General features: G+C 40.6%; 1 protein-coding gene across 16 annotated transcripts in view; it reads left to right on the plus strand.

Annotated features, from left to right (window-relative positions):
• The window catches only part of tweek (transmembrane protein KIAA1109 homolog tweek), a 76,190-nt gene that overhangs the window by 52,823 nt on the left and 1,435 nt on the right, over positions 1-21,932 (plus strand). For 12 of the 16 annotated variants that reach the window (XM_065222609.1, XM_065222612.1, XM_065222614.1 and 9 more), the window contains 6 exons: positions 187-817; positions 868-1,281; positions 15,947-16,112; positions 16,174-16,533; positions 16,600-18,748; positions 19,010-21,911. In XM_065222609.1, the coding sequence (XP_065078681.1) occupies positions 187-817; positions 868-1,281; positions 15,947-16,112; positions 16,174-16,533; positions 16,600-18,748; positions 19,010-21,911 (6,622 nt within the window). The remainder of the gene's footprint in view (positions 1-186; positions 818-867; positions 1,282-15,946; positions 16,113-16,173; positions 16,534-16,599; positions 18,749-19,009; positions 21,912-21,932) is intronic. The other 4 variants (XM_065222601.1, XM_065222604.1, XM_065222613.1 and 1 more) reach the window with 2 other exon arrangements.

Below are 21,932 nucleotides of genomic sequence, written 5' to 3' on the forward strand. Positions count from 1 at the left end.
TAAATCCCGCACAAGATTTTCTTCAATCCCCATCAAAAAAGTCGTTGGCTGTCTTCCGGTTAAATGCTTTCAAGATTTTTTTTTATTTCGGATTTTGCAGCCAAAAACGCAAGGTGTAATGATCAATTTTCCCCCGATCATGATATAATTGAAGATTAAATTTTTACCAATCATCCTCAATTGCAGACTTCCCGTCAAACATCGAAAAATCGCCCAGAGATTCATTCAATCAAGTTCATGAACGAAAACAATCGCATCCTCGATGCGCATCTCATCTTCGAGCCGATGCTAACTTGCCTGGGTGTTATGCCGCAACAGATGATCAACAACGTTTCAAATACGGATGTTTCGTCGTTGGACAGCCTCGGTACTAATCTGTCGTTAGTATGCTCGTTCGATACAATGCGAATCGATATAGTGGTAAGCGAAGCGGGTGATTCCAAGAAGCAGAAAACCAAAGTGGGTAAGAAGGGAAATGGCAAATTTACACTGATAATGCCAACAGAACAGCCTGCCTTCCTTTGCGAAAATGTCGGAGTCGAATTGGAGCTGCTGAAAATGACGGACAGATTTCCTGATGATGCAAAGCAGTACATGCTCTATGTATCAAGAGGACAGCTGAAAAAACACACCAGTACTGTAATTAATTTCAGCTTGAATGTACGTTACCTATCACAGCAAGTAAACATGCCGCTACTCCGTTTATTACACCAAATCACCAATATGTATCAGAATGTGAAGGATGCCCAAAACGAGATGCGCGATCATCCGGAACATGGTAAACGAAGTGTTCCCTTGAAGGACGAATCTAGTCTGGGTATGTCAGTTGAATTCTTTCTTGAATCCAAATTAACTTTTTCATTGCAGCCTCGGAGATGAATGATCCAACCTTAATGGGTTCGTTGAACGAACCGTTGATGTCGCACATTGATAATACAATCTTTGACTACGCGGATGAACGCTACGATAAGTTCAACGAAGACATCCCGTTCCGCCACGAGCTGCGACATTCGGTGAGTAGGTCGAAGATGCCAAGCCTTGGGCCGTTGATTCCGCTTACGCCGTCGCCAAGTGCTCGCAACCGGCCGCATAGTTTTGCTCAGAAACTCAGGAGCACCGGCAAGTCTGTCAAAGGTAAATTAGGATACACCAATCTAAATGAAACTATACAGACGCCGATTAAAGCTAGTCCAACGGCGTTGACCTTTGCCGATGCTGTCTCGAGAAATTCGTTGGAAGCAAAAAATTCCATCACCGGTGGTCTGTCCAGCACGTATGGTGGTAAGTTGAATATTGCTTTTAGTGTGTTTTTTGATTGTTTGTGATTTTGTCCATTTAAACGTGTTGTGTTGAATTCAAATGTTGTTTTCATCATGCTGTCATGATCGCGTTGAGTAATGGTGAACGGGACTAGTTGTGGCTGTAGTGTTGTATTTGGTATGTTAACCCTTCGTCGTAGTATTGACTGGCAGCTCCGGTAATTATATCGAGTTTGAACTCTGCCAAATAATTAATTCTACTCCTAAGTAGAGTACCTATTATAGGGAAAGTGGGGCAAGATGACCACACTATCGAAAATCTTATAAAATTCCACAATTTTAACAAGACAATAATTCTTTTTAAAACCCTGCACGGATAGAAATCTCCTTATACCTTTTGGCAAGTTGCTATTGATGATTATTCATAAAATGTATAAGTCAACTAATAAGCAGACGCCTTGCAAAAAGTTAATGAAGATCATGTTTCAAATGAAATGTATAAGCAGTCACACATACCTTTTATGCATTCTTATATGACCTTTTCTTCTTTCCTTTATTTAACGTCGGTCTCTGTTCCGCAATCTAGTTTTTTTTTTAAAGCTTTATTAAAGATATTTTTAGCCTTAGCCTTAGGCTAGTTCATCTCTCACCGCAATCTAGTGCCAATCACCGACGGACATCGATTGCCATCCATTGACGGCAATCGAATATGCAAGAAGGCAGCTGCCACACCTGCGTAGGATATCGCACCCATTCAAACACACACATGGGCCGGGACCAACGGCTTTGCTTTCCTTCCGAAGGAATACGTGACCAGAGATTTTTATGCCTCAGAAAAATCCCACCGACCCACAGTGGCACGAATATGAATAAAGACGGTCAAAAATATTTTCTACCCTTTTTCGACGTTTTAGAGACTGGGTGCCTTGGGAGAAGTTGCTCAAAATTATAACTCGCATCTTTTGAAATACACACCTGAATAATATTTAAGCTAGTATTACACATCCAAATTCTAGCTTTTTCCAGTTACGAGATAATGGTTTCATGTCTTGGACAAAGTTGCAGAGCAGTTGATTTCATGAACATTTGCTAAAGACACGAAATTTCTACATCATAACTCTGTAGAGCTATAATAGATTTTCTTTTAAGACTACCTTAATATTGGTTTTTTAAGTTAATTAGTGCTTTTTTCAAATTTGATCAATTTATCATGTTCTAAGAAATTGTTGGCATCATTAAAATATACAACTTTGCTGAATACACCAATGCTCTTCATTGACATCAATGTGATATACAGCCCATCAAGCGTTTTTGTGACGTCATATTCAACGGCTCGAAAAGAGGGTGGGCGGGCCCTGGCGGGGTCTAAAACTGGTTGTATTTTGAAGATTACCTTATAAAATAGTACTTCTGAAAATTTCAGCGTTGGGTACTGAGGGGTACCTAGCCAAATCTCGATTCGAAAATGTCAATATTATATACAGCCCATCGGACGGTTTTGTGACGCCATATTGAACGGCCCGAAAAGATGGTAGGCGGCCCCTGGCTGGGTTTAAAACCGATTGAATTTCGAAGATTACATTATAAAATAGTACTCCTGAAAAGTTCAGTGCTGGGTTTCCAGGGGTATCTAGTCAAATTTCGAGTCGAAATAGTCAATGTTATATGTTATCATCATGCGTTTTTGTGACGTCATATTCAATGGCTCGAAAATAGGGTAGGCGGGCCCTGATCTAGTCGAAAACTGATTGTATTTGGAAGGTCACCTTATAAAATAGTACTCCTAAAAATTTGAGCGTTGGGTACCGAGGGGTACCTAGTCAAATCTCGTTTATATATATTTAGTACAAGTTATAAACCAATGTGTGCTACGAGTGTGCTACTTACTCATGATACAATTTACAACTATATAAAAATTGCATTATCTTGAAATGTTATCAATGGGTTTGTACATCAACTGCATATTCTGAATTTTGATATTTTGAGTATGCCAATATTGAAAAAAAAATATGTTTTAATTACTCCTTACCTGACTATCTTCGATAATATTTGACATGACGATTTCCATGAATCTGCTCCGCCCACACTTTGAACAATTCCATCCGACAAAGATTGAATGAATTCATTTTGAACCACAACTTCAATACAAGTTGTTCGTAAAGAGACGAACCAGCTACAGGCTGAAAGTCTCTATAATAAAGCAAAAAAAAAAAAGTTGTTCGTGAAAAAAATCACACCTAGATAATTAAATAAACTCTATCGCTCTTTGCTATCGCCAAAACGTCAAGCCCAAAATAGTCATCTGCAGCAGCGTTCAGCGATGTGCACGAGGAAGTTTCAAACATCTGTTGTGAAGTCACGTTCCATGTTCTGAAAAGAGGGTGGTGTGGGTAGGTCCAAAGTTGGAACCCTTTAGAACCGTAGTCAGAATTTTATCATTTATTCTAGTTTTCTTGAAAGTTATACCGATATTTTAGTCCATATTGTATATAATAAAGGGCAAAGAATATACCAATATTATTAGCTTGCATTATAATATTTGCAACTATCAACATATGAGTATCAATATTGCAATGAATGTACATATCAATGTAGGTACACTGAAGAACAAACACATTAAGAACAAACCCATTAAATACATCTCCAGATTAAGCTTAATAATTTAAATAATTTGCAAGTTCAAACATGTGTAGGTTAAAATCATTGATTCATAGCTCAATACCCAACGCGGAATATTTCAGGAGTACTATTTTATAATGTAATCTTCGAAATTCAATCGGTTTTAAACCCTGCCAGGGGCCGCCTACCATCTTTTCGAGCCGTTCAATATGGCGTCACAAAACCGTCCGATGGGTTGTATATAATATTGACATTTTCGAATCGAGATTTGGCTAGGTACCCCTCAGTACCCAACGCTGAAATTTTCAGAAGTACTATTTTATAAGGTAATCTTCAAAATACAACCAGTTTTAGACCCCGCCAGGGCCCGCCCACCCTCTTTTCGAGCCGTTGAATATGACATCACAAAAACGCTTGATGGGCTGTATATCACATTGATGTCAATGAAAAGCATTGGTGTATTCAGCAAAGTTGTATATTTTAATGATGCCAACAATTTCTTAGAACATGATAAATTGATCAAATTTGAAAAAAGCACTAATTAACTTAAAAACCCAATATTAAGGTAGTCTTAAAAGAAAATCTATTATAGCTCTACAGAGTTATGATGTAGAAATTTCGTGTCTTTAGCAAATGTTCATGAAATCAACTGCTCTGCAACTTTGTCCAAGACATGGAACCAATATCTCGTAACTGGAAAAAGTTAGAATTTGGATGTGTAATACTAGCTTAAATATTATTCAGGTGTGTATTTCAAAAGATGCGAGTTATAATTTTGAGCAACTTCTCCCAAGGCACCCAGTCTCTAAAACGTCGAAAAAGGGTAGAAAATATTTTTGACCGTCTTTATTCATATTCGTGCCACTGTGCGACCTCGGCTGGGATTGAACCCAGACCCATCGGGGTGTTAGAAAGCAGTCACGCTTACCACTACACCACCGGCGCCGGCACTTATATGACCTCCCAACAAACAATCGTCTATTGAAGAAACGACTTCTTGGCCCCTTTATTCAACTGCATGCTTAATAGTACTTGTACTTACTTCTGTTCAGGCTTTGTTCACACAAATCTGGAGAATTTATTCAACCACAACATTGAACTACTTGGTGTTGTATAAGGTATATGTATATGAGTCGTAACAGAGTTTATACGATAAAATTTGATTATTCAGCGTTTATTAGACATCACTGCTTCCTTAAAACAGTGATGCTGTCGCTGTGTATACGCTTGATTTTCATGTGAAGTAACGTTTAATTAGACATTATTATACATTTATTAAACGATTATTCAAACTGTGGGAAAATTAACCCGAAAATAAGAGGGACGGGGACAGGAAAAGAGTGTGTTTTCTTAAGTATTAGAGATTGTATTCATTATTTCTGACGTGGCTCGCACCACACAGATATTAGAAAATTTATTAAATACTTATATACATGTAGTTGCATGGGATTTGAAACATGTACCTTCCAATCACCAGCCGCTTGCCTTGTCATCTGAGCTATCCTAGAATTTATCATATTTGCAACTCAATAATCAATAAAAGCTTGCTTGAAAGTAAATACCTATCAGCACCAGTGTTCTGCATTTTCGAAACAAAGAAATGAAAATGAACTTTCCGCAGAATCGCTAAATTTCGAGCAATATCATTTTCGTGTAAGTCACTGTATTTCTTGCTATCGAGTCATGATGAACATGCCTCCCCTAGCAGCACACTTGTCACCAAACAGTTGTGGTTACTTGTAGGTAACTTATTTCAGTCACATTCAAGTTGCAGAAACTTATTATGATAGATGTGTGTTGCTTGGGTCCTGTCAAACATGACTTGGCTATCGCTTGTTTCGTTCGTCAAGATCATCAGTTCATTTCATTTGGAGCAAAGACTTGTTTCTTCCACTTTCACTTCAATTTGGGGCTCATTCGACCTGTCGCGCGTCACGTCGTCAGGCATCAACATATAGTATCCGGATGGTATCCGCCCAATATCGGTTGCCTATAGGGATGGCATCCGGGTTATATGTAGTAATAAATTGTTATTTTATATTAAACGAAAATTAAATTAACGAGGCCATTCTGAAGTCCAAGATGGTGGCCATTAATCTCAAATACCTTAAAATATGGGTATTTTTGGAACGGGGTCGACGCGAAGGTGCCGAAAATCTATGTCCGATGCTATTTTGGAATCTAAGATGGTGGCCATCTGGCTCAGGAAAAGTCTCAAATGGGTATTTTCAGAACGTGAACGACGCGTAGATGTCGAAGATCGATATTCGACACCATTTTGGAATTCAAGATGGCGGATATCGGTTTTCAGAAAACGAGACAAAGGTGGTGACCATCGGGTTTCAGAAAAAGTGTCAATATTGATGAGTATTTTACAGTATTTCCCACTTTTCTGAAATCGGAAGCCACCACCTTGGATTTAAAAATTGCGTCGAAAACCGATTTTCATCCTCCACATGTCATCCCGATTCCAAAAATACCTATATTGGTGGGTATGCGACAGTATTTCCCACTGTTCTTAAACCGGAAGCCGCCACCTTGGATTTGGATATCGATTTCCATTCTCTAGGCATCATCTCGATTTTAAAAATACCTGTTGATAGTATTTCAAAATGTTTTTGCATATCAATTTTCGATCTCTAGATGTCACCTCGATTCCTAAAATACCCATATTGATAGGTCGGCATCAGTATTTCCCACTTTTTTTTTTCTGAAATCGTAAGCCGTTGGATTTCTAAATGTCGTCGGATATCGATTTTGGCCTGGATGAGTATTAGCGTTAGCGTTAGCGTTGTTATGATATACTTCGTAGATTGGATACTAGCGACACTCACGTCTCTTCTGAAATTCTCAGTTAGACTACTTTCAGGAATAATGCTGAGGAGTAAACATTGGTTCCAATCTAAACAAGAGTAACAGAAGCATGACTGTCGCTATTCCCGGCCACGCCCATCTTTACCATAACTAGGGATAGGGAAGGAAATGTTGATGTAGTACTTACTTAACGAGAGGCCACCGACTTAGCCTCACCCTCATAAGTGCTACGGAGTTGGAGGGTTGGGTAGGGTATTCGGTTAGGATTCACCTCAAGTTGGCGATGCAACCAAAAGTATGTATTGTTTATTTGTTGTTTATTTAATCTGTCGATAGCCGGTTATCGAAAGAACATATTAATTTTGTTTAGTGATAATGAATTTTAAGAGTCATGACGGAGAGCTTGGGATTAAACCCATGATTTTCTGCTCAGTAAGCAAAAACGATCCCTCCAGGGTCATCGAGCATCTCAGAACCATAACGCTTCGCGACAATACAGGACTACGTTTTCGCATGATATGCAAATAGTTTCCGAGGTTAATGTTCAATATCAAATATACAAACGATGGACGATTTATTATGCTGTGGAAGAGCTTTGGGTTAAATCCATGATTTTCTGATCAGTAAGCAAAATCGATCCCTCGAGGGTCATCGAGCATCTTATAATCCACACAAACAAAACGTGACTGCTAAAATCTCAAAAAGATATTCTCACAAATATATTTCACGCCACCAGGAACCTCAAAACCATTAGACGTTATAATGATACTCTGCACATGTTAGACACAAGAAGAGGCCAAAAAGCAAGCGTCCGACACACAAAACCCGTAAAATCCACTTGCAGTAAAACCGCTGACTGCGACACTCTGAAAGCGAAATTGACAGGCTCTATGCGTCAAACACCCGCCCTCCAATCTTCTCCCGCATCCAACAGCACAAATCTCCATTACAACATCTAACGAATTCAAAACTCCGAAAATCACTCATCTATAGCAAGTGAGTGGAAGCAACCCTGCATGTAACCATTCTTCATGATACACTTTTTCTATTAGGTCTGTGGACATGCGTTAGCTTCGAAACTTCTAACCAAACTGGGTAAATTTTCAGATCACAAAAAAAAAACTTGAAAAAAACTTTCAAATGTAATTACAAGTAAAATAAATATTGATTATTTTACGCAAAAACGAGCAAGTAATATTAAATCTCTTGTATCATATGCTAATGCAAATTGACTGTAACAAAAATTATATGCTTAAATAAAATAAAATATTAATAAAATTATATGCAAAATTTACAAGAAGATCATTACTTTATTGGTGAGAAGTTTTTAATAAGCCCTCCCAGTTCCTCTGTATACAGAACAAATCTGATACTATAATCAGAATTGCTCAGTCTGCATGAAGCAGCCGATTTCATCAAGGAAGTTCTATTAACAACCAAGAATTAATCGTTTGAGGCATACCGAAGCATTAAGAAGGTGATATGTGTCACTATAAGAAATCATCATCGTTGCAAATGTAAAGAAATTAAACATAACCCTTTGCTTCAGTACCGTCAACCTCCATGTCCATGGGGAGGGCGTGTCTTTGCAGCAAACCTGTTAAAGCAGCCAAAATAAACCAACTCCTGTATGTGCTACGCAGCCACGGAACGCAGCGCAAACTATTGTTGTTCCTTCCGTCGGCAGAAAAACACTCCAACCACCAACGAGAAAGGCTTTTGGTCGCACCAAATCACTGCAATCAGGAACACTTGCACTTCCCGGGACGCGAAAACTAAAATCTCCACCTTCGTCGTCACTGAAATATCTTGTGGGACACGGGTTCTAAACGTTAGGTGACCGATAAGGAATACCGTGATACGATAAAATAAAACGCACGTCTGTCCGGTAGTGCAGTCAGTATATAAACTCGATTTTGGCCTGGATGAGTATTTAACAGTATGTCCCACTTTTCTTAAATCGGAACCTTTTTCAGCACATAATTCGACATTCTGTTTTATTCAGCATTGCACACTGTTATATAGCATTTATTCAATGTGTATGCTTATTTGTGACTTTGAATTGTTTGTTGGGCTATGTAGTTTGTCTTATAGAATGTATAAGGCTGATGTTTTGACAAAAATGTGTAAGTGAAACACATGAATACAATAATTGATTTTCGTTTCGTGTACAGAAGCTTCAAGGGTTGAACTATAATCCTACGCTTGAAGAACTATTCTGCCTATAATCGCATATCAGTCCGATCTGGATTTTCGTCAATTTTTAGATAACAACGCTACTTCCAAATTATGTGATAAAACTACGAACTATGATCATGAAAAATGTGAAAACAACATCAAGTCAGTTTGTCTTATCAAGCAAAATAATCGCATCTCAGTCCCATCCTGATATTTAAATTTCCATAGTTCAAGTTAAAGTTAAGCTTTTTAGCAGTGCCGGTGGTGTAGTGGTAAGCGTGATTATCTCTAACCCCAGCAGGCCTGGGTTCAAAAAATTATGCAATTTGACAGATATCAAAACGTCATTACCATTTTCACCCACTTGCCATCTGTGAGTCAATCATCACTTTGATTCTTTAATGAAGAAGTGTTAGTTTGTTGACGATTTTGTATAGTAAGTTTTGCTATTTACATAGCTATTCAAGGGTTCTAGCGATAAAATTAATTTTCCTACATGTCAATTTCACATTCTATAATAAAATCGGTTAATGTTTGAATTGTCCCTGCCACAACGTTGATTATTCTTTCTTCGTCAATCGAACGCAAATAACCAGCATCATCATAGGAGAAACTTTCCCCAACCCAAAGATGGTGTTAGTTTGCGTAGGCCAGCCTTGAGTCACGAGAAAAGGGTTTCCGAAGTTTTGTTCGCAATAACTAATATGCTCTTTTCTGTTGTTGGTCGTTTGCTCGATTGGTTCCGCTATTTGACAGCTCAATTGGTTCCCGAGATTCTATCCGCCAGACTATGAAATATAAGGAGCAAATAATTTGTTGAAATTAAAATTCCATTTATCTTCCTTTTCGTGCTCATAGTATTTATAAGGTATCCGGCCATTTGGTCGAATGCAATTTGGCTGTTTGTTGTTTGGCTGAACGCCTTTGCACCTCCCCCCCCCCCCCCCGCCCACAATATACAAATTCATGCATTGGTATTGGCATCGAAAGTGGTAAAATTTACGATTTCACCGTAAGCTGAACTACAAATTGAACCTCGTGGCAGTTAAAAAATGTCAGAACGACAGGAGACGCAGTCCAATATGAAGCACAAAATTGAGTTGGTAAATATTTGAGGATAAGGATTCAAAAATATTTGCTGATATATTGAAAATTTATTGTGTTGATAGAAGTGTGCGGTGCTCGAAGATGGACGTGCATTTTTTTCTCACCCCAAATATTTTGATTTTTTTCCGTTTTCTAATGTCTCGGGTAGTTTTGGATAGAGTTCAGTGCAGTGTTGTACAACAAGTTTTCAAGCATCGCCAATCAGAGGCGCCGGTGGTGTACTGGTAAACGTGATTGCCTCTCACTCCAAAGGGTCTAAGTTCATTGCCAGTCAGCTTCGTCGGGATTTTCTGACGCATTAAATCTCTGATCACTGGGAAGTAAAACCGTTGATCCTCGGTCCATGAGTTGATGGGTCGATAGGTAGGGTCCAGGTGTGGAAGCTGCCTTCCTGGCGTCGGTAGAATTGGAACTCAGTACGGAAAACAAATCAAGGAAGAAAAAAAGCATCGCCACTTACGAAGAAGTGTCCGCGTAATCTTGAATGTACACGAATAATTTCCATTTGGATAATGGCCCCTTTTGTCTGGAGCCGCCTATGATCTAGCATATTAGCGCCGCGTGATGAGAAAATTCTGAACTAGTGTCCTGTTTTTTTTTTTTTGGCGTACGACTACGTCTTTCGGGAAGATGGGGGTACAATTTATGAAAAGCGGAAAATGAAATTATGAAAGATTTTGAACGTTAATAACTTAGCTGCCCCTGGACTAATTTCAATTATTTTATCACCAATCGATCAGAAACATTTCTACGCATCGATAACAATGCTGATTTTCAAATTGAAACTATTGAAAAAGTGGTAAATGTCAAGTATTGTCCAAAAGCTTCTAAATAACTAACAAATCCACCAATTACGTACATGCATGTGCTGCTTCCCCAACACAGTCATCAGAGAATGGTTCCTAGATAAAACAAGTCGAAGTGACATTCGCCTACGATCTTCGGGCGTGTACGAATAGTGAGGATACAATTGCGGAACAATTTGTTGCCAATTCAGAACCACACGCCCCCAACGACCACACAAAATGTTGTTTTTTTCCTCGGATTTGTTTTCCGTGCTGAGCACCAATGCTACCCATGCACACCCATGCTTGGCATACACAGTTTTGGTCACGAACTGCTCATTTGCTAATAACTTTGCACACAGTTGACGGAACATAGTTCTTTTTGAAGCAGTAGATAGAATAGAGTGTAAGCTTGTTATAGATATGTAAAATAAAGTAGATTTTAATGCTATTAGTAAACTGTATTTGTTTCTGCGTTGTAAAAATGAGGTGAGAAATGCTCACTACACATCTCGGAATTAAAGTGTTAAATTGATTAGTGTTGATTTAAATGTTAAGCTTTACCTAATCTTCGCATATCTATAGTAAACTGTGAGCCTAATCTATCAATTACTTTAAAGAAAAATAAATTTCAACATCTGAGTGAAAAGTTATTACCAAATGAGCAGTTGGTGTGTACAACTGTGCATGTCCACACCTGGACCCTACCTATCGACCCATCAACTCATGAACCGGGAACCCCGAAGGAAGGCGTGATCAGAGATGTTATGCCTCAGAACTTCCCGGCAGCGTTGACTGGGATTAAACCCAGGCCTGCTGGGACGCTTACCACTACACCACAGGCGCCGCTGCTCTCTAGAGTTGTAATCTTGTAACCAAACTTGGAAGCAGGGAATATATAAATTCTATTCTAACTCTTTTCTGAAATGAACTTGGTGGCCCTGAAAAGGGCCGTTTTGTTACATTGGTGATAAGTTTTAACCTCCGAAACCGTACAGAATGCGTCCCTGTCGCTTCATGGCCGTGACGGTTTTGCGCTTGGCGTGTTCAGTGTAGGTGACGGCATCACGCATATTTTCTAGGAACACCTTCAGCACACCTCGGGTTTCCTCGAAGATCAGACCGGAGACGCTTGACATAACCACGTCGAGCCAGACGACGAATGGCAGGCTTGGTAGTACCCTTGATGTTTTCTCCTAGAACCTTCCGATGACGCTTGGTGCCTCCTTTTCCATGATTCACCCATTCAATTTGTCACTAAATACATCAAAATGATTCAAAAATCAAATAATTTGTTAGGGAAATAAATTTTGTTCTATTTGTAGTCTTATCGGTGGGTTAAATTTTTTCCATTTCACTTTCATTAACTGAAGTGGACCCTACACGATTGCTTTTATTGACAATAATCGTATTGTCAATACATTCAATATTGACGTCAATACATCGGTATTGACAATATTTCTGCACTCACATCATCAATATTATTGTCAATAATTCCCCTTCGCGTCAATATATTGATACGTGTGGGGTTCGCTTGAGAAACCCTCATCGTATGCATTCTCCTGCTGCGCGACATCTTCGAAAACGTCCGAACCGTAAAAAATTTCGTAGTCCTACGTCAACAGCCGGGAATCTGCTCCCAGATACCTGAGAAGATAACTCAGGGTGTGGGGATGGGAGAAGTAGCACTCCCGACCTACTAAACCTTACCATGTGCTCTAGGCCCTTGCCCTCCCCGGAACCGCCCGAAAGCATTACGTCATGGGAGGGGGCCGGTTGCGCTATGGCGCATCACTAGTGTTGTGTCAGACGTGACACTCGCTACTGCACAGTGAGCAGCTGTGCAGGGCCTTCCTCTTGTTGTTCGCTGTTAGTTGTTCGCCTGAGTTCTAGAGCAGACGTGATAGCCAGCCAACTGTCTAGGGCCAAACAGGACAGATGTGACCGCTTACCAGCACTCTAAGAACCCGGTGTCACTCCTGCCTTTGCACAACGAGGGTTTGTGCAAGACTTATCAACCTCTTGGGACGAGCTGGATGGGGTTCCAGCGTCCTTACTCTGCGGTAGTTCGTTTAGCCGCAATATCTCCTACTTGGGTTCGATAATTAACGTTTCCAGGGCACACCACGAGGAGGCGAACTACTTCATGCCCCCTAACTAGTGTCCTGTAATCTAAAAGCCTTGACCTACTGTACAACTTTGCCGAAGATAGTAACGTTCTATATGGGCCTTCACATGGAAGGCAGTCTTACCCCCGCCTAATGGGTAATTAGAACTGGCTCCAAGATGGTGCTATGGGGGGTCAAGAGGGACAGGGGCCGCTCTTGCTCCCGCTCCACAGTTGCTCCCTCTCAAAACGTGCTTATGTCCCACCGGTACTCCCACGCAGCACTCGTGCTTTCATCCCACCCACTGCCGCTCAAATGAACTGCTAATGTTTTAAAGCAGGAAAAAAAAAACTCGATGATAAACTCCTAGGAATAAATCATGAAAAAACTCAAAGTGCAAAAAATCGTGAGGACAATATTATTAGAAAGAAGTGGCAAAGAACTGCTCATATTTAAAATTAGGAAGAACTTCTAGAAATGGTTCATGAATAAAAAAAATAGAAGTGCCAAAAATAAGAATAGAGAATAGAGTAGGTGAGCCAGTAGTGGAGGAACTAAGGCAATTTATTTATTTTTATAAAAATAAAATGATCGGCATACAATCTTCATAGGGTAAATGTTGGCTTCGGCACCCATTGACTGTTTTCGGCAACCAAAATTTAAACGTTAATTTCACTATGTTTTCCCATCAACGCACTTCCCTGAATGTGTCCAAACGATTGTTTAGCCTTTCAGCTTCAATCTGATTATATTTGAACGATCGAGCAATCCAGTAATGCTACATTTTTCTTCAAATAAAGCATACGCACTACAAAATGGGGTTGATTTCGAGTTGCCGATAATAGAACAGCTGGTTAACACGCAGTTCTAATGGGAAGGTTGCCGAAGAAAAAGAGGCTGCCGACAATAGTCACACTCACCTGAGAAGTTTGGAGCGTTGTAAAAACGCTTTCAAAACGTTTTGAAAAATTCTGTCGATTGGAATGGATAGAGAAGCAAGCAGCAGATGAATGTAAACAAACAGACACATCATATATGTGCGTGACGCTGAGAAAATGCTAGTAGAAGTGCAGACGCTGCTTAGATTGACGAGAATACGTAAATTCCCCTACGTCAATTTATAGCTTTCAACTTCAATTTTTCTAGAAAAATATTACATTGTGATTGAATTGTATACATTTTTCGAAAACTGTTCCTCCATTAATAGGTACACTTTTCCAGTAGTTGTGGTAGTTGCGTACTTTGGTTTCTATAATAGTGAAACGCATTGATTTCTAATGGATTCCACTATTATACACTGAAGCAAAAAAAAAACTTAAAAATTCCATAAGACATGACTTATGAAGCTGAACAATTTTGATTTCATAAGATAATTGTGAATTCCACCTCCCTTAGCTCAGTCGGTAAAGGCTACAAAGCAAGACCATGCTGGAGGTGGCTGGGTTCGATTCCCGGTCCGGTCTATGATTTTTTCGTTTTCCCTGGGCATAGAAGTATATGATTGTACTTGCCGCACAATTATACAAATGCAAAAATGGTGCCAGGCATCGAAAGCTCTCAATTAATAACTGTGAAAGTGCATCTAGAACACTAAGTTGAGAGCACGCAATAAGCTTGAAATGCGAAGAAGAAGAAGAAGAAGAAGAAGAAGGTATGAATTCCATAGACATGAGCTATGTACACTTTTAACCTGTTCTATTTCCCAAGCGTTGATAGACGTGGGAAAAAATCACGGAGTTAATAATCTGAACGCTCAGGATTCGATTCCGGTCTGCTACATTTTACATGACTTTTTTTTTAATTTTCGTAAGAAATCCTTTTTTTTAATTTCATGAGTGTCTCATACCACAAATCAGCAAGCCGAAATTAACCCCGTTTTTACTTTGCTCGCACCATTGCATCTTATATAATGGAGCAATCCGCTTTTTTTCCCAAACTTTTCCAGACAAAGTTGTTGAGTTCATCCAGTATTACGAAAATATGGGAGATTAGCTATCATTTCCATTGAAAAAATCAGTTTTGACAAAACCGCAAATGGGGTCGACAGTATAGGGTGGTATAGGTGCAAATGAGTCAAAATCTTTAAAAATATTAATTGTTTTTCGTCATTTTTAGGCTAATTGACAGTTTCAAATATGCAAATCTTCTTTATTTTAGGAGAGTTACCGATGACAATTAAAGTATCTGGTTTTCCACCATTATTGCGGCATAAGCTCCATACCGCAACTATATGTACACAACTATTACTGGAAAACCTACCCTACCCCTCGTTAAAACTGCTCATTTTAAAAAGAAGGAAATCGCTTCTAGAAATGATGCATGAAACAAAAATGCCTCATGTGCCGAAAATCATAAAAAAAACTGTAACCTTCAAAAGAACTTCTTATTAGAGAGAGAAAAAACTTCGGCCTAACGTAGTTCGACCTGACACTTCTACCATGGCATTGTTTAACTTCGATTGCCTACCCTTTGGTTGCTAAACGGGGTAGGCCAATTGGCATAAACGCGAAAAATGAAGCTCATATAATATTATTCAAAAAAAGGGTAACTCCAATTAAATTATTATGTTCCCTTCTTTTTATGTATCATGAGCTGTTCTTTCAAATTATGTTATTGGCAGGAGACATTATTCCAAACGGCAGTTATGTCGGGGTAGAGCTATTTTATAACTAGCATTCTTATTGTTTAATAAGAGTGTCCGTTGTTGTTGTTACTCACACCCCATTAATTCCTTTTTACCCTCTCATATACAATTTAATTTGTAATAACAAATTTAATCTGTAACAAGTTTGATTGATAGCATTTCGTGCTGTTAAATTTAGGCATCAAGTTATGATTTTTTTTTTTTCTTATATCCAATTTCGTATCAAATTTACGATTCTGTCTGTACAGGTTGTCTGGGATGTCCAGATGTTTAAACAGTTTTATGTTGTATCATGACATTTTTTGTTTCGTTGTGTTTTGTTTGGTCATGTATATAAGCGTTACGTGTGTCGGGTTTTTTTAAAACAGCATTTGACAATTATGTTTCAACACAATCATATCTATTGGTTTCCCTTTCTTATGAACTGTGTAGGACCAAATGTTAATGAAGCTTTTGTAGATATTACTGCTCCATTCGACCGTTCAACTTTCACCGGACCGATCCACAGCATGCTCGATACGCCAAAATGCTGGAAGACGATCTACCATTTGTTGGATCTCTACTCAGCAATGCCGGAAACCAAGACCATTGCTCATCGGTATGTTTATCCATCTATTGCGTTGAATTTGGCGTAAGTTAATAAACTCATTCGTTTGCAGTGTGTCATTATCACCGGACGCCGCCGGGCAAATCAAGGCGCGTAAGTATAACATCATGCACGAAACCAAATCCACCGTTCGTGATGATGATGATGTTGGCGCAGGAACACCTCTACCAAAAGATGTCGGTGTTGTAGCCCAAGAGCGTACCAGATTGGTAGTGTTTGGAGTCGCGAAAATTCATCGAACACGACTTCTCGCTACCCTCAGCGGATTGAAATTGGAGGCGGAAATAACAGCTCTCCATTGCAGCACCACGTGGCGAAAGAAGTCCCGTCCGGCGTCATTGGAATGTTCCTTGACTGGCCAGGTTGGACGCGCCATGATAGTGCTGTTGGAGGGCCTCCCTCCCAATCAGCAGTAAGTACTTCCGGTTTAACTAGTGCCAAATTTTCGTAACCACTAAAAACTTTTTTGTTTTCCTAGGACCGTCGTCAAAGTCACCATCGGTAAAAGTCAAACCCTGTACTCGAGTATAACGCGCAAAGGAAAGGACAAGAATAATGGCTTGCTCTCGATCGGTATCGTCAACATTGACATTCCGCAACATCCGGTTGCTTTGCATGGAATGATGACACGAGGTTCTAAGCAAATTTCATCGACACTGCAGGAGTTACGAGTCACCAGAACTTCTGGTAGATTAGCGCGGCAGAACGAAGAACCAGAATCTCCTTTAAATCATCAACGCGAAACTCGAGACAAAGTTCCTACCGCTAGAAAGCAGAGTGTGACGACAACGAAAGCGGCAGCAAATAATCCAAGTGGTTTGTTGCAACCCTTGGTAATGCAGTTCAACGTCATTCTACAAAGTTTGTCTGTGACAGCAGCGCTTCTACCTTCCCTTCAAGCCCAGTATAAAATGGATCACGTGACATCAACAGGTGTAACGGGTAGTAAGGCTAAGTTCACCGTAGATCTACCGAACCATACACTCAGTTTCACTACAAAAGCGCAAGCAACAGAAACAAATCTACCATCAGAGGCTTGTATTGCCCTGCCACCCGTTCATGTAAGCGCTGAATATATTCCTGAGAGTTCTTCTGAGGAAGCTCCTATCGATGGAGTGGTACTGCGACAGGGAGGCTACCTTGCAGCTTCGGCCGAAATAGGAGTTTTTGAACGCTGCCTCTCAACAGATTTACTAAATCACTTGGTGTTCGTGCAGAAGGTATTCATGAAGGAGGTAAACGAGGTTGTTCAAAAGGTTTACGGTGGAGAAAAGCCTGTGCCCATTTGGTTGGAGGATTGTGAGGACAGTGGATCTCATATCAAAAGGTTACTGTTTTCGTTGAACATACGAGTCAAACGGATTCAACTGACTGCTACCACTCCTTGCAATTCGGCAGTGAGATTCGAAACTGGACAGTTGGACTTGCATCTGTCAAACCGTGTAAAGAATATGGCCGAAGGATCAAATACCAAACTGTTTGGTAAAGCGCAAATCGATCTCAATCTATCTCTTGGCCAAATAATCAAAAACGTTATATTTGATGAAGCCGAACCTGAGTTTCAGCAGTACGCTTTCTTCAATACAACAATTGGCTTACGAAACGCATTCCAAGAGGAAATGTTGAACGATGATAAGGAACTAGTGTTGATTAATCTGAAACGGCCACTTATCTACGTACAGCCAATCGCTGTTGACAAAGCCATTTTAGTTTGGCTAAACTACAAAAATGCGTATGAGTATTGGACGGAAAAACGCGCCAATCTCAACAAGGAAGTTCTGATGGCAACTCAGCAAGTATTCGAGAAGGTACCGTTCGAAAAGCTCAGTCAACATCTGGCAACTGCCAATTTGTCTACATTATTCCTTCGGTTGACGGTAGAAGACATGGGAATATGTCTACCGTTGCATCAACCTCCTCAACATTGGGGTAACCGATCGGTTAATGATTTTGAACAGAAACGAGCAGTTGTCATAACATTAGAAAATACAATGATCTCTGCGTGCAGCTGCGGCTCTCTAGTGTCCGAGGGAAAGTTCGTAGGGCTGTGCCTTCGCTTTGCTGAGGATTTCGATTCGTCTTTGGACGATTGGAAACCCAACATGAACGATGCCAATATCATGAACCTGTGTGTTGTTTCCGAAGGAACCTATGAAGTGTGTTCACGTACGATTGCGGCTAAACATCCGGATAATGCCAAGTGGTTCCTGAATGTAAAATGGCAGATGGAAGGAGTTGATATCCATCTTGATGTAAACATAGGCAAGCAATTGTCCTCTTTAGGTCACACCTTGACCATGCTGACAGGTTCCGAAGATGAAGACCCGATTTCCTCCGATACTCCAGACAGTGATGAGGCCGATCAATCAGAAGAAAATCGAGCCTCACAGGAGTGTGGTGGAAAGGGACGCAAATCAATTGATTCACTGCCGCCATTTTTGTTCGATACTACACTGGACCCCAAGAAACGATCGTTGCTGATGGAAAATGAGATAGCAGAACAAACGAAAACGGTGAATGATTTGCGCTCACTTGGTGCTTCTTCGAAAACGATCGAGAACGAGGAAAGGCGATTGCAAGGGCTGCAAGCTATATGCTACAAATACTTCCGTAGAGATATGCTACAGGTAAGATTTGTTAATAATGTACTTCATAATTCAAACGTATTGTGCGATTACCTCCACACTTAGTTTTTCTCGTCGAATCTCAGCAAATCAATTGTCGATGGGGGCAAAAAAAAATTGACGGTTGTCATTTACCGCCGAAAATCTCAGCAAAGAACATAACTGACTGCTCGGCAAAAGCATCTCCAGAGCATAATGAATTATTCTAGGGAGCTGTTCTTTAAATCCACAATGTTCTTATGAACGTTATTTTTTTTATTACAGAAATGGAAAAGACCAACAATCAGGAAAACGATGCTGAAATCTACCAACCGTTCACGATCATTCATTGCCCCATCCCCCACTAGGGAAGATCTGATAGAACAGAGTGAATTTTCCACAATGATAGAGGTTACAGGGAACGAAGTCCTGTTGAACAGTTTACAAGAATCACCGAACACCGGTCCATCGCGAACTGCTTCATTGAGAGTGAAAATACCACAAGCCAGCCGCGTTACATTCACAGAAGCCATGCGACAATCTTCGCTGCCGAGTGCAGATTCCGAAGCCGGATATTCCGATTCTGGGTTCGATTGGCCACGTTGTGACGAATCGTCACTGGCTTCGGATACTCCCGACTTGCTGGAAATAGACGGCGAACAGGTTGAGTTGAGAAAAAAAAGTCCCAATCATCCGCAGAAGCAACAAGAACCGAACATCGACTTTGAGTTGGACATTAAGGTGCTGGTCAATTCAGGCAAGTGCGTTTTGCACACGAAAGACGTTACGGATGAGAAAATGTCTACAAGTGTAAGCAGCACAATTAAGCACCATAAACGTGAGAGGAGCATCGGAACCGATTGGGGCAGTCCAGTTCCGCCGAGGAGAAGCAAGGAGAAAACGAGATTGAAATACAATTCTCCGTACACCGCTCTGGTGGACTTGACCATATTCCACATACCGGGATTGGACGTCAAGTTGCAGTACCAATCGCGAATCATCGACGACGATGCTTCGCCTCGGATGAGTACGGGGGATCCATTCGGAGCAACCCGTAGACATGGTTTGAAGCGAGCAACTCTATTCGCCTGGATGACGCTACAAAGTATTCCAGAGGAAACTATAATCTCACCACATATTCTCGAATTCTTAGAGCAAACCCTTGAACCGATTCCATCGAAAACGATCTCAGTTCCATCTAATCCGGTCAATTTGCAAATGCTGGAAAACAATTATGCAGTCTATGCCAGTTTCCCTGTCGATGTAGTGGTTTACTTCCATATGCAACCGTCAACGTTCCGTTTCTCGTGTCTGCCTGTGTCACGTGTTGAATGTATGTTACAGCTTCCAAGCTTGGATATTATCTTCAGCTCGAATCGACAAGACGATGTACCATCGAACATAGGATTGAGTGAAAACGAAGCAAGATCGGCAGGTGGTTTGAGTGTTACTGGGTGTCTAGCCGATTTTAACGTATACATATTCCATCCTTACGGAGGTAAGAAAACGAACCTGAAGGAATCGAATCAGTTCAGCCCTCTAGCCGACAGTGAAAGAAAAGATTCACTCAGCATTAATGTGGAGTTTGTGAAATTCCACATAACACGGTCGAAGAAAATCAATTACGAGACGGGACTTAGCAGAAAAATGTCTGATCAGTCCAAAGCGGTGATCCGTTTCTCTACCATCGTGGATATAGGCTCGGCTTCATTTAAGTATGACATGAGAAGACTGACAGAGATATTAGCTTTCCCGAAAGCATGGTACCGCAGAAGTATAGTGAGAAGAATGTTCCTGGGAGATCTTGGCATCCCACAGGTTAGTATGTGTGATTTGGAAAGCGTTTCGGAAGGAAGCAGCATGAAAGCAACTGATACGGAACTGCCACCTGATCGCCCGGAAACGTTAAGCAGAGACAAACTGAAGCTAAGCTTGGAAGATGATTTGCCAAAGCATAGCATGGGAAGTACAAGTTCGACATCGACAACAGCGAAGTTGAGGGATCAGAAATCATCTAGTATGGACTCGAACACATCACCGTCGGATGTCAATCAGGTCACTTCTTGGGAAACATTGGTGCTATTTGCTGTTAACTTTACCAAGCTGAACGTTCAAATGAACATGGGTAATGTAATGGGAAACATTGTGTGGCTCACCAAAGCATTTCGAAGTGATGGACGGTTGAGCATTGGCAGCACTGGTCACAAGAACATGTACATTGGTGTTGGGTTGGGAGGGTCGTCATTGGACGCTAAAGGAGGAATCGTTGGTGGTACAATTGAACTGAGCAAGATTGACACATTCATCCACATTCGCGAAGATCCAGGCTGTGAACCAGATCATAAGGTTGGTATAAAACTGCTTGCGTTGGAGCTTAAATTCGACTACATGGGAACTAGCGTTCTGATGACCAGAATCAGCTCGCTTAGTGCTCAACTCAGAGATCAATGGAAGTTCTCGAAGGATCACGATTTCAGTAATACACTTCCCACCAACTATCCGGCAATAATTTTAATCCACGGTGATTTATCCTGGGATCAAATGCAAATGATGATCTCCAAATCGACCACTGCTGACATTCTGAAGATGTTCTACAAGTTGGAAGAGTTTTTCTCGCAGCAATTCAAATCTTCGAAGCGAGTATTCTCGAATCTCGAACCCCGCCTGACGGTAAATAACCGCACTAGTGTGCGTCGAAAAGATTCTACAAAAAAGAATTTAACCGTGCCCCAAACGGCAGCTGAGAGAGAAATAAGCATTCGCGATGCACGTCATCACCGTCACTGGCAACGACCGCTTAAACAAACCAAAGGCTTATGGTTGTCCACGCTGGGAGTTCCGCTTTCCAATATAGGAACCGTTCTCGGAGGCACAATGGAGTTACATGGGAAAAACATTTCTCTGGCCTGCTTTCACGGCATAAACTTCAAATCCAAGTCGTGGGCATTGTTTAGCTTGAAAGAACCATGTATAAACTTTGCTACCGAAGCACAGCACGTCGAATCTTCCGAGGATGTACACGTCATTCAAACGTTGACATTCGGTTTGGGTATGAATTCTCAGCAACCGTCGCAGCACCACTCGAATGCAACCGTTGTACGAATGTCGAGAAATGTGATCTTTCCACCGCAGTTCAAAACGCTTCACGAGTGGTTCCATTACGCTTTCGCCAATAGTGAAATCGATGGTAAGTTAATAAGATTGTCAC

Source organism: Ochlerotatus camptorhynchus, unplaced genomic scaffold, assembly GCF_037179485.1.
Source record: "Ochlerotatus camptorhynchus isolate MF236.1 unplaced genomic scaffold, CSIRO-AGI_Acam_v1.1 ptg000176l, whole genome shotgun sequence".
In the NCBI taxonomy this organism is placed as follows: Eukaryota; Metazoa; Arthropoda; class Insecta; order Diptera; family Culicidae; genus Ochlerotatus; species Ochlerotatus camptorhynchus.